Below are 13,747 nucleotides of genomic sequence, written 5' to 3' on the forward strand. Positions count from 1 at the left end.
TGCTTGAGTGAAGTCATCATTTGTGATTTTTCCAAGTAAGTAGGAATTGTGATGACTGTTTAATCTAAGAGAGACATTATTACCCGATGGGATGATGGTATACAACCACCGAGCAACCTAGTTGAGAAAAAGTGAAAACATCCTGGTTGCTGACACTGCAAGCCGATTGTTTGATATTTCGATTTTTGGCCGCTATTTTCAAGAACCAAAACGTGCATATCATTCTGAATTTTGCGAATGCAAAGAGTTCCAGTAATAAGATACGACACTATATGACACAAGGATAAAGCTACCAATATTGTACCAAAAAAACAAAAAGATATAGGCTTGGTATAAAAATGTAATCATTTTGCTAAAAAAAAACACAGAGAGACTCGTCACACTCTCCGTCCGTCCCCTCATCTCCTGTTCAAAAGCTTGTTTCGTCCCAGTTGTGATAGCCAGCTCAAAAAGCTCAAGGAATCAGTTACATACAAAGCCGAATGCATCAAGAGAATGACCCTCGAGTACAGATGCAAAATTGGTTCCAGAGGCCTTAGAATTCAAACTAATTATTCTCTTTCGCAAACTTAATTCCCTTCTCAATAGAAGCCTTGAGCTCAGCCTTCAAATTCTCCAAACCTTGTTTCTCATAATCTGAGAGAGTGCCCAATCCAAGTACTTCCTCAATTCCCTTTTTCCCTAGTTTTACCTGTGATGAAGCAAAAGACACCATAAAAGTCATAATCTAGAAAACAGACCACACCAGCATGCACCAGGTCTTTTGTCCATCAAAGCTAATTATAACAAGCCAGAAGGCATAAGGATCAGGATCAAGATTGGCTGCACTTGTAAGTACCCAACAAACAGTTAAAGTATGTCACTTGAGAAGGCACCGCAGGGAGCAATCTCACAAAAAGGCACACTGAACAACAAAGATGAGGATACACCATTTATCTTATGAAGAATAGCATGTGCATTTATAAGTGCACATGTTATGAAGTGAATGTACCCAACTAAAATTGTATTAGAGTAAGATCCCGAATCTATCACCTATCGCCATAAAAAATAAATTTGGTTGCCATTGCTGCACATATAGAAGCCGGTGACCTAATGATTAAGAAAGATTACTACAAACTTCAGATAAAAAATCATGAATTGGCACTGCAAAGCAGAACATGGATGGTGTGAAGGAATTGCAGATGATATCCTGATAACAAATAAAGTGCACAGCATAGTAGTTGAAAAAAGAATATTTAAAAAAAAAAATTGTTGATGAAGATACAACCATATTAAGCTTCTGGGAGACAAAGGCAACTCAAGAAAGAAGAGGTTCACTCATCATCCCTGCAGGTCTTTTGTTACGGAGACATGGATGAGAATTATCATAAGCAAAACAAAAAAATGATGGCCCCAAGCACGAGGCTCCTGCCACCATAGGGTCTAGGAAGGGTCAGATGTATGTAGCCTTATCCCAGCATGCGGGTAGGGGTATGCATGGGTCAGGTCAAGTTAGTTTGGAGATATACCTGAAACCAAACTAATTTAAACCAGTTTCCTAAAACTGAAACCAAAACTGAACCGACCATTTACAAAAACCGCTTGAAATCAACCCAAGAAATTCGATTCAGTTTAGTTCAGTTTATCAAGTCGATGTTCAATGGGTAGGGCCATATGGGCTACGCTAAATCTAAATATAAAAATTTCATTATATATAGGGTTGATGTTTAATGAATTGGACTAAATGGGCTAGGCTAAGTTAAACATAAAAATTCTATTATATATATAAAAAAAAATATAAGAAGAAAATTTAAAATTTTGAAATATAGATAATATATATACACGGATAAGTTGAACCCGTTCTCTTTAGTTCTATTTGAACTAAGCCGAATCGCTATCTCTGGAACCAAAGTCGTACTCTCTTTAGCCACCGGCTCCTAATGGTTTGCTCTTTAAACCACCAACAGGTCCTATTCCGACAACACTGAAAAAGGGCTCTCTCCCTCTCATATGGGTCGGGTCGGGTGGGGTCGGTTTGATATATAATTTTATATATATACGAGTCGGATCAATTTGAATTAGTTTATTGAAAACTCAAACCAAAATTGAATGAAATTTTTTCGGTTCAAGACTTTCTCAAACCAACACCAAATTGAATTTTAAAAAAATCGATATAAACCGATCTGAAGAGACCAATTCGGGTTGGGTTGCATATAGTGATATGCAAGGGAAACTTATGCCACTTTTTCTTTCTAAGGAAACTCGGGGGGTGGGGGCTCTCAAGTGAAAAACACCAAACGGGATGCTGCCGAAGCAAAATGGGAACCCCAAATGTCCCGAGCTGTCAAGATCCCTTCGACGGGTAAGATGTTACCGAGTTCCGCCGCCTGCACACAGACACTCTCCACCACAAGTCTCGACAACATCCTATGTTCGCCAAAGGTACGAGCGTTCCTAGCCAGCCAAATCTGGGAGGACATACAAATCGCTCGACCACCTTCTGGCGAAGCAGCGGGGACTTCGAGCATCGGCACATGGCCTGTAAAAACTGGTCCCTCCAGCTACCACGACATTTGCACATTTACTAATGGATTATCATGAACGAAGTGACGGAAGGACTCTGGACCTCCTGCGGGGTCCTTGCCAGTCGCCCTAGCCCATATGCACTGAAACAAAGCATGGTCCACCATCTCGTCCACACCACAATCTCCACATACCGGGAGAATCCTCAGTCCTCGTCCACTAAGAACTGCTCTCGTCGGAAGACGGCCCTAGATCAACTTCTAGAGAAACAGGGCTACCCTCGGCTAGAGTCCCAAGCGTCAGATCTAGATGTAGTCAAGCCCAGGCTCATACTGTCGCCAGAGAATGCGGGAGAGGTCGCCCACGCTGACACTGGTCCTAGTAGAGGTGCTCCAAACCCGCACGTCATGACCTGCACACTCAGGTAACAAGAGAGATCGGACCCTCTAATCAACTACTTTGAGAACCTAGCACCGGTTCAAAGTAAGCTAGCTAGTGAACACCATTGATGTTATTATAACAATATGTAATCTTAAATGAAATAAAGAACCACAAAAGAGTCATCGTCAAGAATATAGCACCTCACCAACTAAACGAATTTTACCGAAAAACAACAGGCAAATATTTACTTCATTAGCTTATTAGTTGGTTTCTAGTGTGCACTTCAGAAGGATGTTGTGTTCCGCCTGGAATACAATCATGAAGTTGAAAGTACCAGATATTCCTAAAGGCATACCATCAGAGAAACTTCCTTGACTACCAATAACAACAGAAAATAGAGAAAAAATGCTATGAACACAGTAGAATAAAGTGTGGAAAGCTACAATTTGACAAAATTTCTCTCTTTTTTTGTGACAAATATTAGCTAAACAGTGCAGAGCAATCTGGTTGCCCCCTAAGCTTTTTTGAAAAGAAAAGAAAAAAAAATCATGATAGCCAAATTTTTGAAAAATGGTTAACAAATTTTGCAAATAACATTAAAGAAACAATTATTTATATATTTTTAGTTAACCAATTATCATAAAAAATGATAATTAAGAAATCCCCAATATAAAATTGATAAAAGCATAAGATGCTCTGTTTCGTTTTTGAAAGTTCCAATAAATTAGATGATTTGTAAGCTACTACTTTTAGTTGTTTCAGTCAAACCATCTGAAAATTTCAAGATATTGGAACATGATGATAATTAAACAACCCCAATATAATATCAATAAAAACAGATCATGCCCTATTCCACTTTTGAAAGTTTCCAATAAATTATATGATATATAACCGCTATTATGTTCAATTAAATCATCCAGAACAGTATCATGGAACATGGAACATGATGCTCACTCATTCAGATTGAAAACCTGTGCTTAAGCATAATTTCTATAGAAGTAAATTAAACCACACACACAAAAAAAAGAATCACAAAGAATATGAATATGGAAAATTTCAGCTATAGCTTGCCTCTAAGCTTAGCCTCAATCTATCAAAAGCAGGAGATACAAGAACTGGAAAATAAACAAAAGGCACTAAAAAGAAAAAGCAACAGACTAGATTATGAGACTTGTGGTAAAAAAAAAGTGTTCATAGATGTACAACAACTGGTTGATTACATAATTCTGAAAAATGCAAAATATTTTTTTGGATGAAGACAAAATATTCTCGGTGTTGGAACAAACAACAGACAACATGTTCAACCAAGGTCCGCCATACCGACCGTACCGACGTACTGGTGGGCACCGGTACCGATTGGAACCGATACCAAACTGGCCAAAAAAGCAGCAAAGTCCGCAGACGCGGAAAAAAAACAACTGCCACTTTGTGACATTAAATGGCCCACGCGGGGCAGCCCACATGGGCACATTCCTAGCGCGGGAAACCTCACGCGGGCGCAATTCCCAACTCAAAAAACCGCACCCACGGAACCGCGCACAAGCGCGGTTCCTAGCTCGCGCCCGCGCCCGCGCGGCGACTGGTGCGAACCGGCGCGGCGACTGGTGCGAACCAGCCCGTTTCGCACCAATACAAAGGTGGAACCACTCGATTCCGGCCCCGAAGATGCCGAACCATTTTTTAAGGCTATATTGGACCGGTCAGGGGCGGTATCGGCCGGTACGGACTGAACTGGCCGGTACGGGCCGATTCAATAGACCTTGTGTTCAACAAATAAAACTTTCGAACCACTGGTCCAACAAAGTAGCCTGATCCCTAATTATCATATCTATAAGGTTCGCTCAGTGTTTTAATCGTCTCATCAATCTTAAAAGGTTAGGTAGGAATTTGTGTACTTTCTGAGCAAGAAAAAACTACCAATCTCTGCAGTGTGTGTGCAATTGCACATTATGATGTTTTCTGTTTTGTTTCTTTGGATCCAAGCAACTTAGATCATCCAATTAACTATAATCAATAGGTTTATACGTTAGGGTACAAACAGACTGGTTCATTTGTTTTTTAGAGCTATCCGGTCAAATGGAGGATCGAGCCAAGAACATCCTTTGCTTGACTCCAGTTTAACCATTCTCTATTTTCTGGCTAAAGCCTCAGTTATAGGTCCAGAGCAACAAACACATTTCCAAGTAGCAAGAAAATCTAAGTTGTGCCCTGTACAAGAGTTAATCATTCACCACTTACTAATAATATTACTGTAAATCATGTCACTTAACAATATAATTTAAACAATAGCTTGTAGCATTAAAATCATGAATTACTGAGTGAAAAGTCAGTAAATCAACGGAAAACTGCAGCTTATGGCAAAAAAATCTTGATGCCCAAATTACATTTTTTCCCCAAAGATGTGCGTATACTTTGCATCCTAAATTTGAAATAACAAACTATGCATAGCAAACTACTTGCTGCCTAACAACTGAATCCCTTCTGAAGGATAGACAAAAAAGCAAGGTAATCATGGATCGGTGCATGGACAAAACTTAAAACAGCATCACAGATAACTTCCTGGCTTTTCCAGACTTACGCCATAGACAAAGTTGCAGAGCCTTTTCCAGCCTTTGCCTCTACAACCTCAGTCCCACCATCTTGTGTCCTCTTCGTGAGAGCCTTTATATCCTCCTCCGACAATGCATTGCTTGCAGCAGTTGCCTGCACGCAGAAACCAAATTAAAACAAACGAAAAATATCATCTTGCCAAGGGATCAAAAGAAATAAAAAAAATGTTTCAGTTAACAAAAAAAAAAATCAAACGAGAGAAGGAAGTTGAATCTAAAGAATCACCTGGGAAAACAGAGGCAAGATTGTTATACCAGCATGACCACCAACAATAGGGACATTAACGTCTGCAAGTAATTCCCCAATAAGACTAACATAAAAACAAAGAAGCAGAGGTTCTAAGAGATCTAAAGCAAAGAAGAAAGCATGACCGGCAACTGGGACTTTTGCCTTCCCGGAGTAGAAAGTCTTGGCCCTGACCACATCGAGCGTGGTGACACCAAACAGCTTCTTCTCATCATACGTTCCGGCCTTCTTGAACACCTCAGCTGCGATTGGCACGGTGGAATTCACCGGGTTGCTAATCATATTAACAAGAGCCAATAAAAACAATAGCAGAAGGAATCAACTAAACCCATGGATTAGCCAAAAGAAATGAAAAAAGAAACAAACGGTAGGGAGATTACACACGTTGGGGCAGTACTTGGAGACGGCAGTGCAGAGCGATTTGACGATGTCAGCGTTGATGTTGAAGGGATCGTCTCGGGTCATGCCGGGTTTCCGAGGCACGCCGGCGGGAATGATGACCGCGTCGGAGCCCTCCAGGGCTTGGCCCAGCTGCTCCTCGGCCATGTAACCCTTCACCTGAAGTACCGAAAGGGAAACGATCAGATCCAAAACCCTAGATCAGATCAGGACCAAGAAATGTAGAGGGGGGGGGGGAGGAAAGAGATCTGGAAACCCTAGAGGACCTCGGCCCGGGTGTTGATGTGGCTGACGTCGGCGGCGACGCCGGGGGTGCCAGCGATATCGTAGAGAGCGACGCGAGAGACGAGGGGGTTGAGCTTCATAAGGAGGGCAAGGGGCTGGCCGATCCCCCCAGCGGCGCCCAGGATCGCGACCTTCCGCTCGGGACCCGACTCCGCGCTGAAGGATCTGCGGGAATATGAGAGGAGGGCGCGGGGGAGGACGAAGTACCTCCTTTCCGGAGGGCGGACTCCATGACTCTAAGCAAAAAGGTCCTCATTTTCGACAGGCCCAGCCAGAGCCAGAGCGAGAGCGAGAGGAAACGATGGAGAGGATGTGGCGAGAAGAATTAGATCCAGCATTTTTTATGGCTCCTCAATTTTGAACCGCACGCCTGCTAAGTGCTGGCGCCAATAATCAGAGCACCACCGGTTACAAACATACGATGCTCACCCGGCACGAAATCGCCCCCCATAGAATAAGGTGTATATAAAGGACCGGAGGAGACAAAAAATTTCAAGGACCCACGGTATGCCGTGAAACCGCCTGCAATGCTGTTTTTTTTTTTTTTTCGCGCACCAAATGGCTCTTAGCAATCGGATATGCATATAGCCAAAAAAAAAAAAAAAATATAACAAGTCATGAAGCACCTGAGACATCTCTTTATCGTCTGTCTCGAGAACTTCTACGGAATAATTTGTAACAAAAGAGGCAATCCAGTCTGCAGCTCCGTTGGTCTCCCTAAAAACCTATTTCACCTGAAAATAGTGCCACCACTAATCATGCCCCATATATCTTGAAGCAGGGGTATTGACCCTTGGCAACGCCATGGTACTTTCGGATTCAACCGATCATAGTAGCCAAGTCACTTTCACGCAAGATAGCATTGGTCCACAGCACACGCCAAGCATGACAGAGGCCAGCCCAAGCAGCTCTCAGCTCTGCCCTAGGGACTGAGATATCAAAGATCTCGCTCCGTCTAGTCGCCACTACTCTAAAGTCCAGACCCCTAATCACGAAGCCCACACCGCTCCTTCTACCATTGTCCAAAATACATCCATCAAAGTTGACCTTGAGGAAACTCGAAGATGGAGACTCCCAAGTGAAGCACACCATCTAAGATACTGTATGAGCAGAAGAAGAGTCCTAGGTGCCTGATCTATCAAAGGCCACCCCGATGGACTAGCATGGGTATTTTCCACAGCCTGCACTTGGGCTTTCTCCATGACGAGTCTAGGTGTCGAACTGCTCTCCCTAAACAACCAAGCATTCTTAGCTAGCCAAATATGGTAAGCAACATAAGTTGCTTTGGTGACTAAATATCGAGTTTGAGGCATACCAACCCACCTCTTGAGAGCTTGAGTAAAGAAACTAGACTGGCGAAGTGCCTCAGGTGGAATGTCAGACAACCTCCACACCCTCACAGCTCGATGACACAGGAATAACATGTGATCCACGAACTCCTTCGCCTTACACCCAAGGCAAATCGACAAAATACTTAGTCCTTACCTACTCAGGACAGTCCCTGCCGGTAAGCATCCCTAAGTTATCTTCCACAAGAATAATGCAACCCTCAGATGAAGACCAAACCTCCCAATCTAAGCACAATCTAGCCTCTAACTCTACTCATTCTGGAAAATATTGTAGATATCCCTGACACTAACCCTCAGACTGTAAGAAGTACTCCAGACCCTCACATCCGGAATATCGCATTTAAGAACCACCAGAGAATGCACTCTCTCTAAACTGTGCTCTCCAAATAGATGACCAGTCTAGCTAGAGTCCCACCCAGTTCCATCCGAGGAGGTCGGAAACTCACAAACCACCCACGGTCTCAATGTTGGCCATGGTCGACCATAGTGCCATAGAACCCTGTTTCCGCCTTTGATTTGGATGTCCGGCGTCCACGACTTGGTGGTGTCGATGGCCACCTTTAGCCTCACGAAGCCCATCTTTTTTTGCTGGTCGATGACGTCGTCCACAGCCAAAGAGCGACCATAGGCGCAGGCAATTTGCAAGATCGTCTCCTTCTCCCAATATTCCACCGAAAGTTTTGACATACCAAGCCAAACTACCACAAAGCTGACAATGTTGAGACCCAAGACAAAATCGGAAGCCTAAGGCTCCAAAAGAGGAAGCTACCCCACCACTACCTAAGAGTCGCCGGCGTTGTCCTGGTCGATCATGCATGAAGTTTAAAGCAATCGCTCACTGAAGCGAGACTAGCCATTACTTCCCGCAATGCTTCTTTTGATGAAAGTTTTCTGAATTCCTTCTTGATCAATTCCTGAGCTGCGTCCAATCACTTGAACACAAAGCCATGTATTGACGTACCCACCCTTCGAGACAGGCAATGCAATTCTCGAACTGAGCCTGGAGGAGACTCCGACGAGTCAGTCCCATTGGAAAACAGCCAATTATCGTGGCCAAACATGAATCACCATCTGAAGATATGTCCGTAATTTGTTGTCCGCGACATGGTGCAATTAACACCGCAGCTAGCACTAAAGCAACAGAAAAAAGAAATATTGCTGAAAGCTTATTACAGGGCACCTCAACACACTGATTTTTCTAAGTTACAATAGCAGTGAACAGAACAACTTATTCGTAGCGCCATCAGAAATATCCCCTCTCCTTTCGAATTCTGACACAGACGTTCTTTTCCCTAGCAGCGATTACATGTAACCAGATTTTTGTGGCGAACTCAACAGGCTATTGTGGATTTGGAGGGCGACTGTTGGCTGCCGAGACTCTTGATCCCCACTCCAGGAGCTCCTTGCTTGTATCATCTTTATGCACTATGACCTCAATAAAGCACAAACTATCTTTCTGCTCCTCGGTGGCCTTCGAAATGGCATCTTCCAATTCTTCCTCTGTGCGCACCTGCACAGTTCAATGCAAAATTTGATGTATAAACAAACTGCTCGATGCGGGTCGTAGCATTTTATAGAAATACTTGAGTAATTTCAGCCATCATCGAACAGGATTGGCTTCGTATGCTCACCTTGGAAGTCCAACATCTGCCTTCGCCATTGTAAATAGCATCAACCAATCCAGTATAATTCCAGTTCTTGATCACATTGTAAGGACCATCATGGATCTCTACTTCGATGGTGTAGCCACCATTATTGATGAGAAATATAATGCTTCGGTGCCCACAACGGATCATTGTGGAAATATCCTGCGCCGTCACCTAAAGGAAGAAGAAAGAACAGTTGAGCAATGTGCAGAAGAGTTATTAAATGGTGGGTAAACATAGAAAACAGAAGCTCCCATCTCATCCTAACCAAACTGGAAACACTAACTCGGTGCATTAAATATACCTGGAAGCTCCCATCTCCTATGCAGGCAATTACACGTTTATCCTTGGCAGCTTGCGCATATCCAAGAGTGGCACCAACTGACCATCCAATAGACCCATACTGCATCTGGAACTCATATCTGCATAATGTTATAGCATGAGCACAAGAGGCAGCTAAAGGTTCTAGAATTAGAAGATCAAATCATAGTCAACAATTTGACATAGAACTTACAAGAAGATTACTTACCCACAATTCGCCGGCAATCTAAGCTTTTGGCAGTTGAACCAAGAGTCACCAGTCTCTGAGATAACCGCCGTATCTCCACTCAACATGTTCTGCTCGAAGAGTGAGGGAGATAGAGAAGATTAAAAGTCGAAAGAAAAAAGCAGAACAAATTCAATCTCACAAGCTTCTGGCAAACTGAGGCTCACGGAGTAAACCCGTATATAGGCTAAATGCATAAGAAAATAGTGCCACTAAATTTAAATTTTAGACAAATTTGCAGCCAAAATAACAACTGGAAGTCTAGAACAGAAGGCAACCTTAACGAACATTATTCGAAGAAAAGAATTGGTTAATAAGAGAACGATAGATAATAACAAAATTTGTCGAAGGCTTGCCTGGATATGCTTAAAAAGGATGTTGACCCTCAAAGGCTCATTGCTCTCGCGTTTGAGAGGAAGGCAGGGTGGTACAAAGATCCGTCGATAATTCTCCAAGGCTGTGGTATTCTTCTTGAGCTTCTGTGCAAGTGCAGTTAAGAAATCGGCCATGAAAACCCAACCGAAGGAAGGGCCATTACCAACAGTCACCCGGTTGGGCTGCACAATCACCGATTTCTCTTTCTTGATCAGCAAAGAATAACCCACAGAGCTGTAATCGTTGAAGATTGGGCCAACAAAGACATATGCATCAGCTGACTCCACAATCTCACCACAGAAATTGGTGCTGACCGCACCCCAGTAGGTCCCAATGAAATGGGGGTGGTGCTCTGGCACAAGCCCCTTCCCAGATGGCATAATAGCTATTGGGTACCCACATGCATTGGCTACTTCTACAAAGGCTTGCTGAGCCTTGGCTACCCTCAGTCTGGGACCTGCAACTAAAACCGGCTTCACAGCCTTGTTCAGAACCTCTGCTGTTGCCTCCACTGCAGCCTCTAGTACCATTTGGTTGCTCACCCTGCGTATGATGCAAATCTGTTATTCTTAACATGAAAAGTCATTAATCTAAAAATTTGCTCCAAAAAAGTCATGTCCTGAAAATTATAGTTAACTATTTGAGCATCTCCTGAAACTAATCTATTATACAGTGTACACACTGCACTACACATAGATGACTATGGTTTTCAGAAAAATATGAGGCAATTTAAAATGAAAAAATAGCTTTGCAGTCAATTAACAAATAATATGTAAGCATCATTTCCTCTATAGAAATCATCAATTTTTTTTTACTGATGCACCATGCAACAAAAAAATAAACCTAGGACCTGAGATAGGTTCCTTGGTCCATGACAGAGATCGATTTATTAGAACAGTTGGCTGCACAATCACTACTGTTTCACGGTATAAACTCAGTAAGCATATCATCCTTGTCGATTACTGATATGGAAAAGTACATTTTGTAGTTCTATAAAGAGAGTCCAAATATCAATATCTTCTTATAGAATTTTCACCTCGATCTCTTTGCAATAAGAATGATGAAACATATGAGAAACCATATTGTAAGAATGCTTCAACCGGCATGTAAGACTAGCAGCACAAAATCACACAATCTAGGACTGGTTTTCTACTTCGATGCTACAAAGCCTCATGACCACAAAGCTAGCATTAAAAGAGAACAATTTCAAATTAGACACTTTGATCACTTTTTAGAATTTGAAAAGCATCTCATCAAATTTCAATATAATTTTCATAAATTCATATTTCCCACCAAATCTGGCTTTTAGGTTTTTGGAAGCCATTAACAACCGAATACTGATGATTCACTGGGACAAAAATCTAAGAGGCAGATTGATTACTTCAATAAGAGAGTTTATGTTTGATATCTACCCATAACGTTTCCACTTCAACTTTCCAGTTAAATGACTATAAAACATACATTACAAAGGCCTTCAACTGGAACAGAACCATGTAGGCAAGACTTAACCATAATTTTTCCTAGGTACTAGTTAATCTTTTCAAACCAAGAAATTGTAACCAAAACCTAGAATTTCAAATTACTAGCTCTAGTGAGAGTTGTGAGGACCCGGGTGGGCGTGTTTCTTAGTCCAATATCAATTATGTGTTAGAGAGATCTTGGGTACTTACATGGTGCCAAAAAACCAAATAACACAATCTAGCTAGCTCTTTTTGAGTGAGGTTTTGGTTTGTTACTAATGAATCGGAGAAGATCCAACCCATGGCCTATAGCATGATTGTGATAGGATCCTTAATCCTATCACAATTTGTTTATGCACATAGAATTCTTCCTTATCAGTCACCCATTCCTGTAATCTACGATTCTACTGTGCTCTGAAGCTTTTTCAGAAAAAAGAAGGAAACCCAAAGTCTCAAACGGTAATAAGAATTTTTCTTTTGAAAGAAAAAAGCAGAATTTTCCCGAGTGCGAGCAGACGACAAAGCTAGCAAGGGGTTCGGGTTGTATATTTCGCGCAAAAGAATGAGTGACCGTTGGATCGCGCAATGTCCTCTTTGTGAGCTGTGCAGGTGGATGGACGAGGAGCTCGGATTGCTTTGAGAGCTGCGCGGGGCGCCATCCAACGGTTGGCATCGCGAAATAAGATCGATCATTCTTTTGCGCGAAAGGTACGACCCGAACCCTTTAGGAAGAGGGACAACTGCAAAAGCTCCAAATCACAGATTCCAAATTGAAGAAACGGAGCAAAATTCGAGGCTGGGAAGAAGAAAGGGATCGAGAAACCATACTTAGGCGCAAGAAAATATGGCACCGGCTCCGGGGCAAAAGTCGGATGCGGAATCGCCGGCAAGTTGCAGCTGACGCTGATGTAAACAGGCTTGGACTCCTTGAGCGCCGTCGATATCGCCGTGTCGATCAGTTCATGCGCATCTTCCAAATTATTCACCACAGCCTACATAACCAAGTAAACCGAGTCACCAAACCGTAGCATATTATTGCAGAGAAGATCGAGAGAGAGAAAGGGGGCGGCAGACCTGGAAGCAAGTGACGGCCTGGAAGCAGCGGAGCTCCTGAGAGAAATCGGGGAGGCCGATGGTGTGGTGGAGGATGCGGTTGGTGCCGTAGTCGTTGGAATTGGGACCGCCGACTATACAAATGATGGGAAGATTCTCGCTGTAGGAGCCGGCGATGGCGTTGATGACGCTGAGCCCGCCCACGGTGAAGGTCACGACGCAAGCGCCCACGCCGCGGGCCCGGGCGTAGCCGTCAGCCGCGTAGCCGGCGTTGAGCTCGTTGCAGCACCCGACCAAATTGAGCCCGGGCTCGGCGATCAGGTGGTCGAGGAGGGTCAGATTGAAGTCTCCCGGCACCGAGAACACGTCCCGGACTCCGATCTGGACCAGGCGCCGGGCCAGGTGCCGGCCCAGCGTCCCGGCCGCCCGCCGGTTAAACCCGGTGGTATGCCCGTCTTCCATTCCTCTCCTCCTCCTCCCCCTCGCTTTAGTTTCTTGGGATCGTTTTTGGTGAGGTTTTGGCAGTGTTTGAATATGAACAAAGATGCGCCTGCATGGGCGTGTTTATACGCGTGATGTGGTTTTTTTTTTTAAAAAAAAAAAAGGAATATGGAGCAAGCAAGCAACTTCCCCTATGCGCATCTGGTTTCGGGAGAAGAGAGCATAGGTCTGGAAACAAAGAACGCTCGATACCGTGGGCGACTGCGGTCTTTTTGCGGCGTTTGGATCGAGTCAATCTTAGCTCATAATCAATGGAACTCAGTTTGAATCGTGCTTTCATTATTGGAAAGAAGCGTTGCATGTGGGGCTGTACCAGCCTTCCGTTGTAAAGGGTGATAGGATGACTTTTTTAAAGCTAAGTTCTTGGGATGGTTTAATGGCATGGATTGGGGC

The 13,747-nt window shown here is 43.4% G+C and overlaps 1 protein-coding gene and 1 pseudogene across 1 annotated transcript; both read right to left on the reverse strand.

The window, feature by feature from the left end:
- Nucleotides 1–256: 256 nt before the first annotated feature.
- On the reverse strand, nt 257–6,838 carry LOC103708296 (annotated as a pseudogene).
- A 1,994-nt stretch (nt 6,839–8,832) lies between these two features.
- On the reverse strand, nt 8,833–13,632 carry LOC120112312 (pyruvate decarboxylase 1-like). Its single transcript, XM_039131216.1, has 7 exons — nt 12,875–13,632; nt 12,629–12,792; nt 10,322–10,883; nt 9,948–10,036; nt 9,723–9,840; nt 9,404–9,592; nt 8,833–9,282 (listed from the first exon to the last, which is right to left on the reverse strand). Exons 1-7 carry the CDS (start codon nt 13,313–13,315, stop codon nt 9,112–9,114), a joined length of 1,734 nt encoding a protein of 577 aa, XP_038987144.1. The 5' UTR covers nt 13,316–13,632; the 3' UTR covers nt 8,833–9,111.
- Between the last annotated feature and the right edge of the window lie 115 nt (nt 13,633–13,747).

The sequence above is a fragment of the Phoenix dactylifera genome, chromosome 11 (genome assembly GCF_009389715.1).
Source record: "Phoenix dactylifera cultivar Barhee BC4 chromosome 11, palm_55x_up_171113_PBpolish2nd_filt_p, whole genome shotgun sequence".
In the NCBI taxonomy this organism is placed as follows: domain Eukaryota; kingdom Viridiplantae; phylum Streptophyta; class Magnoliopsida; order Arecales; family Arecaceae; genus Phoenix; species Phoenix dactylifera.